At 36.9% G+C, this 16,219-nt stretch overlaps 1 protein-coding gene across 3 annotated transcripts in view; it reads left to right on the top strand.

Moving 5' to 3' along the window:
* The window catches only part of TAF2 (TATA-box binding protein associated factor 2), a 97,752-nt gene that overhangs the window by 55,554 nt on the left and 25,979 nt on the right, over positions 1-16,219 (top strand). For all 3 annotated transcript variants that reach the window (XM_058698909.1, XM_058698907.1, XM_058698908.1), the window contains one exon: positions 9,347-9,456. In XM_058698909.1, coding sequence (XP_058554892.1) covers positions 9,347-9,456 — 110 coding nt within the window. The remainder of the gene's footprint in view (positions 1-9,346; positions 9,457-16,219) is intronic.

Raw genomic sequence — 16,219 nt, 5'->3', positions numbered from 1 at the left:
TTTTTTTTTTTTCAACATTTATTTATTTTTGGGACAGAGAGAGACAGAGCATGAACAGGGGAGGGACAGAGAGAGAGGGAGACACAGAATCGGAAACAGGCTCCAGGCTCTGAGCCATCAACCCAGAGCCCGACGCGGGGCTCGAACCCACGGACCGCGAGATCGTGACCTGGCTGAAGTCGGATGCCCAACCGACTGCGCCACCCAGGTGCCCCGGAAAGACATTTTTAAAAACACGATTTGTTTCCTCTTGTTTTTTAATGTTTATTTTTTGAGAGAGAGAATGAACATGAGCAGGGGAGGGGCAGAGAGAGAGAGGGAGACACAGAATTCCAAGCAGGCTCCAGTCTCTGAGCTGTCAGTACAGAGCCTGACATGCGGCTTGAACTCACAAACTATGAGATCATGACCTGAGCCGAAGTCAGAGGCTTAACTGACTGAGCCACCCAAGCACCCCAAAAAATATATTGTTAATAAAGTTTATTCCCTGCAATTTTACATACAACTTCTATTATAATTTAAAGAAAAGCTTATATAGCAGTTTGTACTGTACATGGTATATCCCTTATGTGCTGATTGATTCAGTCTGTTTTAAAAGTGAGAAAAGTGGGGCGCCTGGGTGGCTCAGTCGGTTGGGCGTCTGACTTCGGCTCAGGTCATGATCTCACGGTTCGTGAGTTCGAGCCCCGCGTGGGGCTCTGTGCTAACAGCTCAGAGCCTGGAGCCTGTTTCACATTCTGTATCTCCCTCTCTCTCTCTGCCCCTTCCCTGATCATGCTGTGTCTCTCTCTGTCTCAAAAATAAATAAAAATTAAAAAATAAAATAAAATAAAAGTGAGAAAAGTGTCTTGGTGTATTCCATTTGTTCCTTTCTATCTCATATAAAATCTCAATTTTTATTACACAGACTTAGTATTTAAAAAGTATAATATAATATTTAAAATTTAGAAAATAAGGGAACATAGAAGAAAATCCCAGTCCTGACATAATAGCAGTTTTCATTTTTGTCTTTCTTCTAGTCTTCATTGTCTTTACTTCTGCTGCTTTTGCAAAGTAGGATGTTCATAGTATATTTGAATAGGATTGAATTTTTGACCATGTCTGTCTTCCTTTCTTTGTACATGTTAGGCATGTAAATTTTTGTTCATTTGTTTTAAGATTATGACTTCATAAAATAAAATTTGAGTCGTTGAGAGTAATTTAGATTATAGTCCTTCCAGTTAAGCTGCTCTTTTTTTTTAAGTTTATTTATTTATTTTGAGAGAGAGGGAGAGAGAGAATCCCAAGCAGGCTCTGCACCATCAGTGCAGATGCCTGGCATGGGGCTCACCAACCATGAGATCATGACGTGAGCTGAGATCAAGAGTCAGAGGCTAACCGACTGAGCCACCCAGGTGCCCTACAGTCCCTCCAGTTAGAAACAAGAGCACAGACCTAGAGATGTTAATTATCTTCCTCAACTTTACATATAGGTTGGCAGAGAGTTTTCTTTTAAAAAGGCAAACTGCTTTCTAACCTCACTGAATTGCATCTGGGCATGAGGAGTCCATCTAAGAGATTACAGCTCCCTAACAAAGACCTTGTCTTTACCGACAGTTGTTTTTCAAGTTGGTTGTAACAGTGAGTTCTTGGTTAAGTCACCTTATTCAGTGGTTTATGTTTTACGTTTCCCTTCCCACTTCCCTTCTCTCTTCCCTCCCCTCTTTCTTCCCTAACCCCAACCCAACCCTATTTCAGATGCTTATTATATACATATCTTTGTATGAAGTTTTGCTGTTAATTATTTCATAGTTCTTGATTTGTGATGTAAATTCTAATTTAAGTGATTTTTCCTTGTGATTGAGGTGTACTAAAAGGTAAGGTTGGCATGGACACAAATACTCATCCATTCTAAGGTACATATTTATATAATAAATAAAAAAGAGGATAAGCAGGAAACCAGCCTCATCTCTTATCTGACAGAGTTCATGCATTTGAAAATTTATAAGATCCTATTGATAGCAGGTAGGAACAGAACTTATAAATACAGTATAAACAAAGCTCATCATGTATTCATTTCTGTTTTCAGTTCACAACATCAGAACTAACATTAAGGCGTGTATTTCCGAGATCAGGGAATTATGTTTTGAAGACCATTTTTAGCAGATTATAATACTATGTAATATTTAAAGTTGCCCTATTGTTAAATTATATGCTATGTGATTTAAATGATTGCTTTTGAAATACTGTTGTGAAACAGTGAAGAGCACTGTTATTTATAATCTGAACTGAAAATCTGTTTAAAGATGTATTTCATGATTATATTTGACATTTTTCTTCTTAGTTGATGTGATTCATTTATGTCATCAGTAGGGAACCTCTTAGCCTGTACTTAATATCATCTAGTCTGTAGTTGCATTCTAGTTAAAAAATTCAGCACTTTGAAAAATCTTTAATGTTAGTGGTCAGAGGATAGAAGTGTTACCATGTGGCACTTAATGTATGTGTGTATTTTTTGGTATCTTGGGGCATCTGTCTATATTTTTGTGTTTTCTTCTGTGTTTTTTATTTTATTTTTTAATTTATTTATTTTGGGAGAGAGAGAGCGCGCGCGCACGTGCGCACGAGCAGGGGAGAGGCAGAGAGAGAATCCCAAGCAGGCTGTGCAGTGTGCATTTTAAGAGAGAGGGAGCATTGTCTGAAGTGGGGCTCAAACTCATGAACTGTGACATCATGACCTGTACCGAAGTCAAGACTCAGCTTAACCAACTGAGCCACCCAGGCAGGCACCGCATCTTCTGTGTGTTTTATACTTTGAATAGGAACTCTATCCTTTTTTCTTTGTTCCCATCATTACTCTTTCTCTCTTTTTCTTTCTTTCTTTCTTTCTTTCTTTCTTTCTTTCTTTCTTTCTTTCTTTCTTTCTTTCTTTCTTTCTTTCTTTCTTTCTTTCTTTCTTTTAGATATAATTGACATAACATTATGTTGGTTTGGGCATATAACATAATGATTCGATATTAGTAAATATTGGGAAATGATCACCATAATAAGTTAACTGCTGTCACCGTACATAGTTACACATTTTTTTTCTTGTGATGAGAACGTTTTTTAACGTTTATTTATTTTTGAGACAGAGAGAGACAGAGCATGAACAGGGGAGGGGCAGAGAGAGAGGGAGACACAGAATCTGAAACAGGCTCCAGGCTCTGAGCTGTCAGCACAGAGCCTGACGCGGGGCTGGAACTCACAGACTGTGAGATCATGACCTGAGCTGAAGTCGGACGCTTAACCAACCGAGCCACCCAGGCGCCCCTGTGATGAGAACGTTTAAGATCTACTTTCTTAACTTTCAAATATGCAACACAGTATTAACTATTGTCATCATGCTGTATAATACATCTTTATGACTTACAACTGGAGGTTTGTACTCTGATCTGCTTCATCCATTTTACCTCCCTTCACCCTGCAACCACCAATCTGTTGTATTACTTTTTCTTTAACTCGGTAAGTAGCCATAATACAGATCCGCTATGTTCTGCCATATTTATCGGATAGAATTATTAAAGATAGGTAGGGGCTCCTGGGTGGCTCCATGAGTGAAACGTTCAGCTTTGGCTCAGGTCATGATCTCATGATTCGTGAGTTCAAGCCTGGCGTCAGGCTCTGCACTGCTTTCTTTCTTCCCCGGTTTCTTCCCTGCTTATACCCTCCCTCTCTCTCTCTCTCTCAAAATAAATAAAAATTTAAAAAAAAATTTTTAATAGGTAAATTTTTTTTTAATTTAAATTTTTTCTCTGAAAATCAGTGGCATTACTCTCTCCTACCCCAAACACAGCATTTTGTTTTTATGGCCCTTGGTTGATTTTTAAACCGCTAAAGATAAAATGGCCTTCAGTGAGAATTAAATTTGAAAAATGTATGTTGATTTTCTCTGTCATTATTATCATATATATCAGAATTACTGGTTTTGGTAGAATTAGATAAAACTCTGAAGAATTCTGGGGTGAAACCTTAAAGTCTGGAGGAAAAAAACCCCAGATTACCTGTAATTACTCCTTGATGCTTTAGAGGTGAACGTGAATATTGTTTCTACAAGGATGCATCTTTGATTCCCTGTACTAGGTAATGTCCCTCAAGTCATGATTGCCCATAAAATCCTACAGTTCTTCCTAACCTTAAGTAAAGAAATACTTGCTATATATGTGTTAATTTTATAGCTGGAAATCTTTGATTATCTTTGCCGCATGGGAATAGAAGTTCCAAAAAAACAGAGACCATGTTTCCTTTGGTCTCTGTTCTAGAACATAAGCATGGTGCCTTATATACATTTGATTCAGTACGTGTTAAACAAGTGATTGGATGCAGTTTTTTACTATTTCCTCTAATCATACAATTGGCTTTTTTTCTAATCATATGTTTGTTTAAATGACGTCATATGTTAAAGAGAAGTGCTTTTATCTCTGTGTTGACAACTGTATATAGAAAAAAGCTTTAAGGTGTTTATTTTGAATTGTGTGGGGAAGTTCTCAGTCTTTCATGTTAGTTTGATGTTTGATGTTTTCATTTTTTTAATTTAAATCCAAGTTAGTTAACATACAGTGTAATAATGATTTCAGGAGTAGAATTTAGTGATTCATCACTTACATCTAACACCCAGTGCTCATCCCAGCAAGTGTCCTTAATGCCCCTCACCCGTTTAGCCCATCCTCCCACCCAGCACCTCTCCAGCAACCCTGTTTGTTCTCTGTATTTAAGAGTCTCTTATGGTTTGTCTTCCTCTCTGCTTTTGTATTATTTTTGCTTCCATTCCCGTTCATCTGTTTTGTTTCTTAAATTCCACATATGAGTGAAATTATATACTTGCCTTTCTCTAACTGACTTACTTCATTTCGCTTAGCATAATAATACTCTACTTCCATCCACATTATTACAGATGGCAAGATTTCATTCTTTTTTTTAGCTGAGTAATATTCCATTGTATGTATGTATGTGTATGTACGTATGTATGCTTATACATACACACATACCAAATCTTTATTCATTTATTAGTCAATGGACATTTGGGCTCTGTCCATACTTCGGCTATTGTTGATAGTACTGCTATAAACATTGGGGTTCATGTGCCCCTTCAAATCAGCAGTCCCGTATCCTTTGGATAAATACCTAGCAGTGCAATTGCTGGGTTTTCCGGTAGTTCTATTTTTAATTTTTTGGGGAACCTCCGTACTGTTTGTCAGAGTGGCTGCACCAGTTTGTGTTCCCATCAGCAGTGCAAAAGGGTTCCTCTTTTTCCACATCCTCACCAACATCTGTTGTTGCCTGAGTTGCTCATTTTAGCCATTCTGACAGGTGTGAGGTGGTATCTCATTGTGCTTTTGATTTGGATTTCCCTGATGAGTGATGTTGAGCATTTTTTCCTATGTCTTTTAGCCATCTGGATGTCTTCTTTGGGAAAGTGTCTATTCATATCTTCTGCCCATTTCTTCACTGGATTATAGGTTTTTGGGGTGTTGAGTTTGATAAGTTCTTTATAGATTTTGGATACTAGCCCTTTATCTGATATGTCATTTGCAAATATCTTCTCCCATTCTGTCGGCTGCCCTTAGTTTTGCTGATTGTTTCCTTCACTCTGCAAAAGCATTTTATCTTGATGGGGTTCCAATAGTTCATTTTTGCTTTTGTTTCCTTGCCTCTGGAGATATATCAAGTAAGAAGTTGCTGCATCCAAGGTCAGAGAGGTTGTTGCCTGTTTTCTCCTCTAGGATTTTGACGGTTTCCTGTCTTACATTTAGGTCTTTCATCTAAGAACCTAAGAAAGTGGTCCAGCTTCATTCTTCTGCATGTCGCTGTCCAGTTTTCCCAACACCTCTTGCTGAAGAGGCTTTTTTCCATTGGATATTCTTTCCTGCTTTGTCAAAGATTAGTTGGCCATACATTTGTCAGTCCATTTCTGGGTTCCTTATTCTGTTCCATTGATCTGTGGTCTGTTTTTGTGCCAGTACCATACTGTCTTGATACAGCTTTGTAATACAACTTGAAGTCCAGAATTGTGATGCGTCCAGCTTTGGTTTTCTTCTTCAGGATTGCTTTGCCTATTCAGAATCTTTTCTACCTCCATATAAATTTTAGGATTATTTGTTCGAGCTCTGTGAAGAATGCTGGTGTTATTTTCATAGGGATTACATTGAATGTGTAGATTGCTTTGGGGTAGTAACCACATTTTAACAATATTCTTCCAATCCATGAGCATGGATAGTTTGATGTTTTAAATGTAGTAATAGGGTTGTCCACTTTAATTGTATAGTTTTCTCTCAGTAAAAGATTTTTAGATTGTAGGTCAGTTCTTCATTAAGATATTTTGAGAACTAAACTAAATAAATGCACTTAAGTTAAGCTAGATATTCACCTGACAAATTACTAATACTTTTTTTCTTCATAAAGTTTGCTGTTCATTTTACAAGTTTGATAAGATAGAGAAATAATCTTGGGGCGCCTGGGTGGCGCAGTCGGTTAAGCGTCCGACTTCAGCCAGGTCACGATCTCGCGGTCCGTGAGTTCGAGCCCCGCGTCGGGCTCTGGGCTGATGGCTCGGAGCCTGGAGCCTGTTTCCGATTCTGTGTCTCCCTCTCTCTCTGCCCCTCCCCCGTTCATGCTCTGTCTCTCTCTGTCCGAAAAATGAAATTAAAAACGTTGAAAAAAAAATTAAAAAAAAAATAAATAAAAAAGAGAAATAATCTAGATGCATAATTGTTAAATAAATAAATATAGGTGTACTATTTTTAAACTAAAATGAAGTTTACGTTTTTTAAAATTACAGTTTCCTTTCAGTGGGCATGACTTTTTAAAATACTCATATAAATTTGGAAAAATATCAAATCACATTAAGAAGAAAACTTTCAAAAAGCCTGTAATTATTTTAACCAGAAACACTTAACATTTTGGAGTTTTGTTTTACAGTTATTACTGTGCATGTATATACTTTTTACATTGATAGGAAGAACTACAATATTCTCATTATAATGGGTAGGGATTATATTTAAAATAACATGGAATGATATTATGGTTTTGGAATCAAGCATACATATGATTATAGCATATCACTTCCTCAAGAGACACACATATGTCCTGTGCTTTTTCTCTTGAGAGATTTTGAGCATGTTTTTGGTTTTGATTTGACTCCATTTCTTATTGGTAGTGATTGGCAATAGATTGGACTAGCCTACCAGGAAAATTCTCAACTGTTTAAGGAAATAATAGGATGTTTTTGCTGCTATGAACTTGACATGATCCTATGACTTTTTCAGGATTTGCTTTAGATCTGTTCTAGTTGTCTGAAGCATATACTTATTCTGAATTTTTATGTTTAATCTATGTAAAATTAAGAACAAAATTCTCATTGTTTTCCCTTAAACCTATCTCCTCTGAGTATTGCTTTGGGTGTTTTGTCATTTATAAATACTTTGTAAAGGCCTTTCTTCTATTATCTAAACTTTAGAGAAAAACAAAACTTTTGGTGAAATGTTTAATTTGATAAAAGTAATATATGTACTGATCATTATTGCTCTTTTAGTGATCAAAGACATCCTCAGTGCACTCCTTACAATTCATTGGCACGGCTGTCAAGGGTTTATAATGATCTGAGTAATAAATACCATAAAGTTCTATCAGTTGGGCCCTCCCACTTTGGTATTTGGGGTAGCTGGGAAAGCAGCCAGATAGAAACTTAAGTTTTCTTCTTAATGCAAATTAAAAGTATAACAGCATTAACATGCTCTAAAGAACAAACTCATCCATATTTTTAAAGATTATTTACCTGTAATACTGGTCTATTCTTATAGATAGATTTTGAGATCCTTAAGGACAGGAATTGTGTTTATTTATAAAGGTACAAAAATATGGATATGACATATCCATGAAGATAAATATCCCTTTCATATTACCCATCTGTAAATTACATCTATAATCCCATTTCACTTTTTGTTCTCATAGCTTTTCAGTAGTCTTTTATACAGTCTTAAAATTTCAAAGCACTAAAAGATAGTAAAGAGAGTAAAAGATAGTAAAAGAGAGTCCATCTCTTTTAGTTTTATAGACATGAAATTGAAGCCAAAAGGGGTTAAGTGTCTTAAGCTGCAACCTAGTAGTTTCACTTTCTTCCCATTTCTTTTTTAAGTACAAATCCAGTTTGATGCCTTACCACCAACAATTAAATATAAAAACTTCCTGGGTTCACCATTAAGGTTTTGCTAATCTCATTTATAATTATAATCTAAGTTTCTTTCTTCTCCAGTTATATCCAAGCATCCCATTACTCCGTGGTCTTGAATCTCTTGAGCCCAGGCCTGGCTCTTATCCCTGCACTAAATGCTAGACTATGGCCATAGCTTCCTTGCTTCTCCTTTTCTTTATCTTTTTCTCTGGCATCTCCTACTCATAACACTGGACATTTTCTTTTTCCAATTTTGTTTTGGTCACATTTCCCTATTTTTAGAAGACTACAGAAGTGTTCAGGTAGCCTCTCACAAGAGGTAACTCCGAGTAGTGGAATTTCACTGTTACCCTCCATGAGGATACTTTTACTAATGAACTCTTCTAAATTTCAACTCATTTTGAGGAAACCTTTTTGTGTGGTCTCCATATTTTAAATGCTTCTGCACATCTCCATGCTTTACAAAGATACCATAATAATGAAGTTTATATTCATTTTATTATTTCAGTGTAGACTTCTTGGCCTGTATGTGATCTCCCCCCACCCCCCCACCATGTTAAGATTTTTCTATTTACTTACCAGTCTGTCTTTAAAAATTTTTCAAGGGATGGGGACATGGGTGGCTCAGTCAGTTAAGCATCCGACTCTTGATTTCTGCTCAGGTCATGATCTCACAGTTCATGGGATCGAGCCCTGCGTTGCACTGGCAGTGTGGAGTCTCCTTGGGATTCTGTCTCCCTCTCTCTCTCCGCCCCTTCCCTTGTTCATGTGCACATGTGTGCTTTCTCTCTCTCTCAAAATTTAAAATAAACACTAAAAAATATATATATTAAAAATTTTTCTAGGGAATACAAAATGTTCATTTTAGAAATGAATAGGAAAGGTTGGTTAGGAATACACAGAGTCAGTTTTAAAAGACCTCGTTGTACATAAGGCCGTTTTAGAAAGAACAAACCCACTAGAATTTTTTTAGTGGATTAACAATAATAAATATTTAGGATGTTTAAGATAATGTCTTTGAAATGAAATTAAACTTAAACACAAAGGTAGATGTAAGAAGAGAGGATAAAATAGGAAGGAGGAACTACAGAAAATTTTTAAATGTGTTTCATGGTCAGCAAAAGTTTGCTGACATAAGATTCTATCTTTATCTTTCAGACATAAGATTCTAAACATGTTGACTAAGAACCCACCATTTACTAAGAACATGGAGTCTCCCTTATGTAATGAAGCCTTGGTAGATCAACTTTGGAAACTTATGAATTCTGGTGAGACAGCAGTAGCTTTTAAAAAATTTTTATTATTAGAATATTTTCATTTTACAACAGGTTTTTGTACTTAAGGAACTATGGTTAACCTTTTTTCTTTCTTTTTTTTTTTTTTCTTTAAGAAGGATACTTATCACATCTTCCTTCACAGTGGTGAGCATGATAATATTTACTAAGGGTATATTCACTCATTTTGCCTCACAAGGTGGTTGAGGAAACAAAAATATTCATTTATGTGGAAGTATCCCAAATGTTCAAAGAGCTGTAAACATGAGTCTGCAAAGTATTATTATTGTTATTTTTATTTCAGAAGATTACACAGTGGAAAAATAGGTCTAGTGACCTTTCCCAGAGGTAACCAATTTCTTGTGTATCCTTTCAGGAACAGTACATGTTGTTATTGTTGTGCATGCTGGAGACCGTGGTATCTCATCACAGTTTTGCTCTATTTGAATGAGGTCAAGGGGCAGGATAGCCTAATAGTGCTCTTCAGTACTAGACTCTGGAACCAGTTTGATGAGGGTCACGTCTCAGCTGAATGATTTACTCAGTGTGACTTGTCTAAGCCTTTGTTTTTCTGTTTATGAAATGGAGATGATGGTACCTACTTCTGCACACTGAAAATTAAATGAGTTAATATTTGTAAAGCACAGTGTATTCATATCAAGTGCCCAAAATGTTGTTAAATTTATGTAGTGATGACATCATTATGCTTCTCAAATATTTGAGCTGTATGTAGTTCCTATTTTGTAAGTCTTTCATATTCTTTGCCAATTGAATTTTTTGGTCTTTTCCAATGACTTGTAAATGTTGTATATATTTAAAGAAAATTTGCCTTATGGCTCTGATGTGTGAAATTGGATTACTGGTTTTGGTTTAAAATTCAGTTAAAAGGTAAATTTAACTGTTCTAGATAGATGGTGAGAGAGCAGTTGCTATTCTAGTATGTGTGTTACTTCATCTTCTCCTTACAATATTGGAAAATAACATGTCCTACCTGTTTTATTAGTGGCTACTTCACCAAATCACAACTAAATACTAAGTTCTGGTTCTTGAAAAAAAATTACTTACCAGCATTGTGATGTTAAGTAATTGCACGACTTCTGTCCCTCAATTTCATAATCATAGTGCAGTGCCCCAAGTAAAGACACCATAGTAGATATTTTGTTCAAATACAGTTGTATGGAACTTGTCCTCAGAGTGTTTGGAAAACAGCACATAAACCAGTTTATATGATAAAGCTAAATTATTTTTCTAATGGTTTCCGTAATCCCTAGGAAAATGTTTACATGGTGTTTTATTTATATTTTGCTACTTGTGGTCACACTGAAGACTGTTATGATTACTGTCATTTAGATCCAGGGGATGAACACAAGGTTAGGAACTTGTAAAGGATTATTTAACAGTTAATATGTGGCACAAACTATACTGTGTTGAATGTATTCTTTAAAATTTTTTTAACGTTTATTTATTTTTGAGACAGACATAGAGTGTGAGCGGGGGTGGGGCAGAGAGAGGGAGACACAGAATCCGAAGCAGGCTCCAGGCTCTGAGCTGTCAGCACAGAGCCCGATGTGAGGCTCGAACTCACGAACCACAAGATCATGACTGCCGCCGAAGTCGGAGGCTTAACTGACTGAGACACCTAGGCGCCCCAGTGTGTTCAATATATTCTTAAATTTTTTTTTTTTTTTCCAACGTTTTTTATTTATTTTTGGGACAGAGAGAGACAGAGCATGAACGGGGGAGGGGCAGAGAGAGAGGGAGACACAGAATCGGAAACAGGCTCCAGGCTCCGAGCCATCGGCCCAGAGCCCGACGCGGGGCTCGAACTCACAGACCGCGAGATCGTGACCTGGCTGAAGTCGGACGCTTAACCGACTGCGCCACCCAGGCGCCCCAATATATTCTTAACAAGAGTGCTTGATTCCATGACTGAGATGGATTGTAACTTTGAGGAAGGCATAATGAAATACAAAGAATCTTACCACCGTCTAAGGAAGATTTCTTGAACAAAATAAATATACGTTTAAGATTAATGGAACAATTCTTTAAGACATTTGAAGCCCATTGGAAGGTTGTGGTTATACAAATTCAAGCTCTGATTGATGCTTAGTATTTAATTTTGATAGTGTTCACTGTGAAACACAGTTGCTGCTTTGGGTTGGAATTTTCTATGACAGTAATGTAAACAAAACAGATCTGTGAGGTTGTGGTCATAAACAATTTACTGCTCAGCTCTTCAGAGCTATAAATTAGATGGGAGCAGTATGAACAGTGGGAGTGGTGTGAATAGTTGGGAGAGGTTTTTTGTTTTGTTTTTTAGTGTTTTGGGAGAACATTGGATGTTGGGGGACAGTGGTTAGTGGTTTGCTCATTTCCCTTCCACACCTGAGCCTCTGAGATACATGAATGAATCCGATCTAGGAAATCCCCTTTTTTGTTTAATTTTTAAAATTTCTTTTTTAAAAATTATAATGGTAATATAATCATGTTACAGAGTTTTATCTGAACAAAAAGAAGAAACAGTATATTTGGCCTTTAGGGAAAAAACGTTGTGTGTAGTTTTAATGAAGGTTTAAAAATAGCATTCTATCATAATAATTTTTCATATTACTACGTTATCTTCTTACTAGTAATCGTTTTAAGAAATTATAATGAGGGGCGCCTGGGTGGCTCAGTCGGTTGAGCAGCCGACTTCGGCTCAGGTCACGATCTCGCGGTCCGTGAGTTCGAGCCCCGCGTCGGGCTCTGTGCTGACAGCTCGGAGCCTGGAGCCTGTTTCGGATTCTGTGTCTCCCTCTCTCTGACCCTCCCCCGTTCATGCTCTGTCTCTCTCTGTCTCAAAAATAAATAAATGTTAAAAAAAAATTTTTTTTTTAATAAAAAAAAATAAATTATAATGAGAATTCTTTTGTAACAAGGAGGTAGGCCATCATCTAAGTCTTTAAACCTGCTGAACTCTGTCTGCCCCTCACTCCCTATTGGGGCTCCTGGGTTATATGGTCATTTGAGATAAACATTATCTTGATTTACATATGGAGAACAAACTGTAGACAGTAGGGATTTAATTAAATACATTTATTTATTTCTGTCCTATTCCAAACTGGATTTGAGATGTCTTGACTTTGCATAGTTATATAATTTGGTGAACCCATTTGAAGTAGCATAGGGAGACAGTACCATGGCAGTTAAGAAAAGATCATCTTAGAATAGGTGGTCATCAGATGCTTTTGAAGACTCAAAGTTTGCTTGCTTAGCTGGTTTCAGAAATTTCTCAATAAGATAGTAATTGTGGTAGGATACATAGTATTAGAATTTTGAAAATTGTGGGGCACTTGGATGGCTCAGTCAGTTAAGCATCTGACTTCAGCTCAGATTATGATCTTGCGGTTTACAAGTTCGAGCCCCACATCAGACTCTGTGCTGACAGCTCAGAGCCTGGAGCCTGCTTCAGATTCTGTCTCTCTCTCTCTCTGTCCCTCCCCTTACCTCACGCTCTGTCTCTCTCTCTCAAAAATAAATAAAAACATAGCCAAAAAATTTTTTTAGAAAAAATAATTTTTAGAAAAAATATTTTTGAAAATTGAAATTTGAGAATAAGACTAATTATATGAACTTATATTCATGTTCTTTTTTCTTTCGTCTATCACTCAATGAATATTAGTAATACTCTTTTTAGAAATATACTAGGGAGACTTAGAGCTGAAAGTTACCAAGAGGGACACCTGGTAACTGAGTCATTCTGATGGCCATTTGCTGGAAGCGAGATTCCCAGACTTCTGTTTTTGAGATCCTAGACTGACTGCCTGGTGTCTAAGACTCTCTGCTTGGTGTATGGTAGCTCCACTTAGCCTTATGTTCTGGGTGCTGCTCTGGTATCATCCCAACGGTTTTGTTTTAAAGCTTCATTTATTTTTTTTTAATTAAAAAAAAATTTTTTTTTAAGTTTGTTTATTTTGAGAGAGGTAGAGTGTGTGTGTGTGTGCATGTGTGTGTGCATGCATGTGTGCGTGCAAGTGGGAGGGGGAAGAGATAGAATCCCAAGCAGGCTCTGTGCTGCTAGCACAGAGCCATTGGGGGGCTCCAACTCACCAACCAGGAGATTATGACCTCAGCTGAGATCAAGAGTCAGTAGCTTAACCTGTTGAGCCACCCAGGTGCCCTCAACAGTTTTTGTTTCAAAGGTACGCGCACACACACACACAGAGCTATCTATGTATGTACACATACATCAGATATCAAATATCTTACCCCATTTTTTAGTTTAATTTTCCCCTGTAACTTTTTCTCCCCAAACTTTTGTTTTTAAATTTTTCAAAGTTTAGGGGCACCTGGGTGGCTCAGTCAGTTAAGTGTCCAACTTTGGCTCAAGTCATGATCTCATGGTTTGTGAGTTCAAGCCCTACACTGGGCTCTGCACTGAGCCTCCCTGGGATTCTCTCTCAGTCTCTCTCTCTGTTCCTCCCAACTCACTTGCACATGTGTGTGCTCTCTCTCAAAATAAACTTTAAAAAAAAATTTACAAAGCTTAGAAAAATCTTAAGAATAGTACAGTGAATGGCTGTGTATTTTCATCTTGGGTTATTAGTTGTTAACTTTTTACCATATTTACTTTGTTTCTTTTCCCTTTCTTTCTTTATACATACCTCTTTTTTTCCTGAATTGTTTGAAAGTAAGTTGTATCATGATGCTATTCCCAAAACACTTTAGTGTATATTCCTATGAATAAGGACAATCCTCAATATCGTTAACACACCCTACTCCAATATATATCTGATATTCAGATTTCTTTGTCTCCCAAAATGTCCTTGTAGTTCCCATGTAGCTTTTACAATAATAATGTTCCTCATAAAGAGTAAACATTTTTAAACAAACATCTTTCACATTATATGATCTTTGTTCCTAGTGGCTTTAAGAATCTTAATTAGGTTTTGTTTTTTTTTTTTTAATGTTTGTTTTGAGAGACAGCACATGTACACTTTCAGGGGAGGGGCAGAGAGAGAGGAAGACAGAGAATCCTAAGCAAGTTCCGTGCTGCCAGTGCAGAGCCTGTCACAGGGCTTGATCCCATGAACTATGAGATCATGGTCTGAGTTGAAATCAAGAGTTGGATGCTTAACCGACTGAGCCACCCAGGTGCTCCTAAATACATTTATTTTTAATCAAAAGTATCACATTGTTCGCGGGCAGTTCTTTTTAAAGGCTTCAGGTATTCATTTATTTATCATTTCTTGAGCACCAATTTGCCACTATACTGTGTTTTGTGTGCATCAGATACTTTGTGTTAACTTAGTGTACTAGAAAGAGAGGCATAGGAACAGATAAATGATAATACAAATAGATAGTTACTGAAATAAAGCGAAGAGCAAAGTACTCTAGAAACCTGAAGAACAGAACCATGAGCCCTGCCTGGAATGGCAGAATGTTCATGGGGTAGTGACATTTGAGATATCTCTTGAAGAGCGCAAAAGAGTTTGCCACACGAGAAAGACATTTCAGGTGACATTTTAGGTAAGTCTCAAGTTCTGAAAGGATGTTTGGCAGATGGTATTATCTGGAAAAATAGATTAGGATGCAAAAGTGAAAGGCCTTAGGAGTTGACATTTTATTTATCCTGTATACAGTGGGGAACAGGTGGAGTTATGACCTGACTGGCTTCTATTAGATGTATATATTTGTTTCCACACAATGATTTTCCTTTCCCCACAAAAAAGGCTTTAAAATTCAGAACATATGAGATCCTACCTTTAATAGCTTTCTGTAACATACTGGGTTATAGACCAACATGACAATAATTTAAAAAAATACATTTAAAAATTAAAAACTTAGGAATTGGAGATTTTTACTGGTGCTTTACATTTCATTTAAAATATAAGTGCTTTCTCAAGTTTTACCTGTTTAACAGTGTTTTTTTCATTTCTTAAGATAGAAGCCTGCATTGAAGAGATTGTATATTATTATGAAGGAAATTTTAGCTGTTACTCCCAAGCTGCTCTTTAGTGTTCGTCACATTACTGTAAGAATGACATGAAAACTTTTATGTAATTACTCGGACATTGATGGCTGTTTACATCATACTTTTTAGTGTTTGGAGGTATACAGCTAAACTCAAGGGGTAGAATGAAGGACAACTTCTAATTCAGTTTGGTGGGATTTGCCAAGTTTCAGAGTAAGAAAATAGACAATTTTGATATTAACATCAGAAGATTTCAAAGGTCTCCCCCTCTGTGTTTCTCCCATAGAACGCTCCTTGCTAGGAATAGGAATGGTCAAGAAAATGAAAACATATTAATGCATTTTTTTGTAGGAAATTACATATGTATACACATACATGGATATGAATGAAATGTTTTCACTCAGTGTAATATGCATGGAGAGATCAGGACAGAACTAACCTGTGGCAGCTGTATTTGTCGGGCCCAACTCTTTAAAAATGTCCAAGCTTCTTTCATCTGTAAGAAATGCTGGGCTTTTGGAAAACAAAGGTTTCAAAGTGAGCTTTCTTCTTAGCAGCTTTTTATCTTAATTAGCTTTAGTAAGCAATGACTTCAGGAAATGAAGAGATGCTCTTTTTAGGCTCAGATTTGCTGGTTTGGGGGTTGTCTCTAAGATACTTTATGATATGAATAGAGAACGTCAGTACTGGGTTCCTGCTTTCTTCATGAGTGTTGTCCTTCCGTCTCAAGCACGGTGGGTCCCAAAGTGTAACTACTAGTGAGGACGGAGCAGTCCACGTCTTAACTTGAGAGAAGAGAAGAAT

The sequence above is a fragment of the Neofelis nebulosa genome, chromosome 14 (genome assembly GCF_028018385.1).
Source record: "Neofelis nebulosa isolate mNeoNeb1 chromosome 14, mNeoNeb1.pri, whole genome shotgun sequence".
NCBI classification, from domain to species: Eukaryota; Metazoa; Chordata; class Mammalia; order Carnivora; family Felidae; genus Neofelis; species Neofelis nebulosa.
The sequence above is the reverse complement of the archived record's forward strand: the minus strand, read 5'-3'. Positions and strand labels throughout refer to the sequence as shown.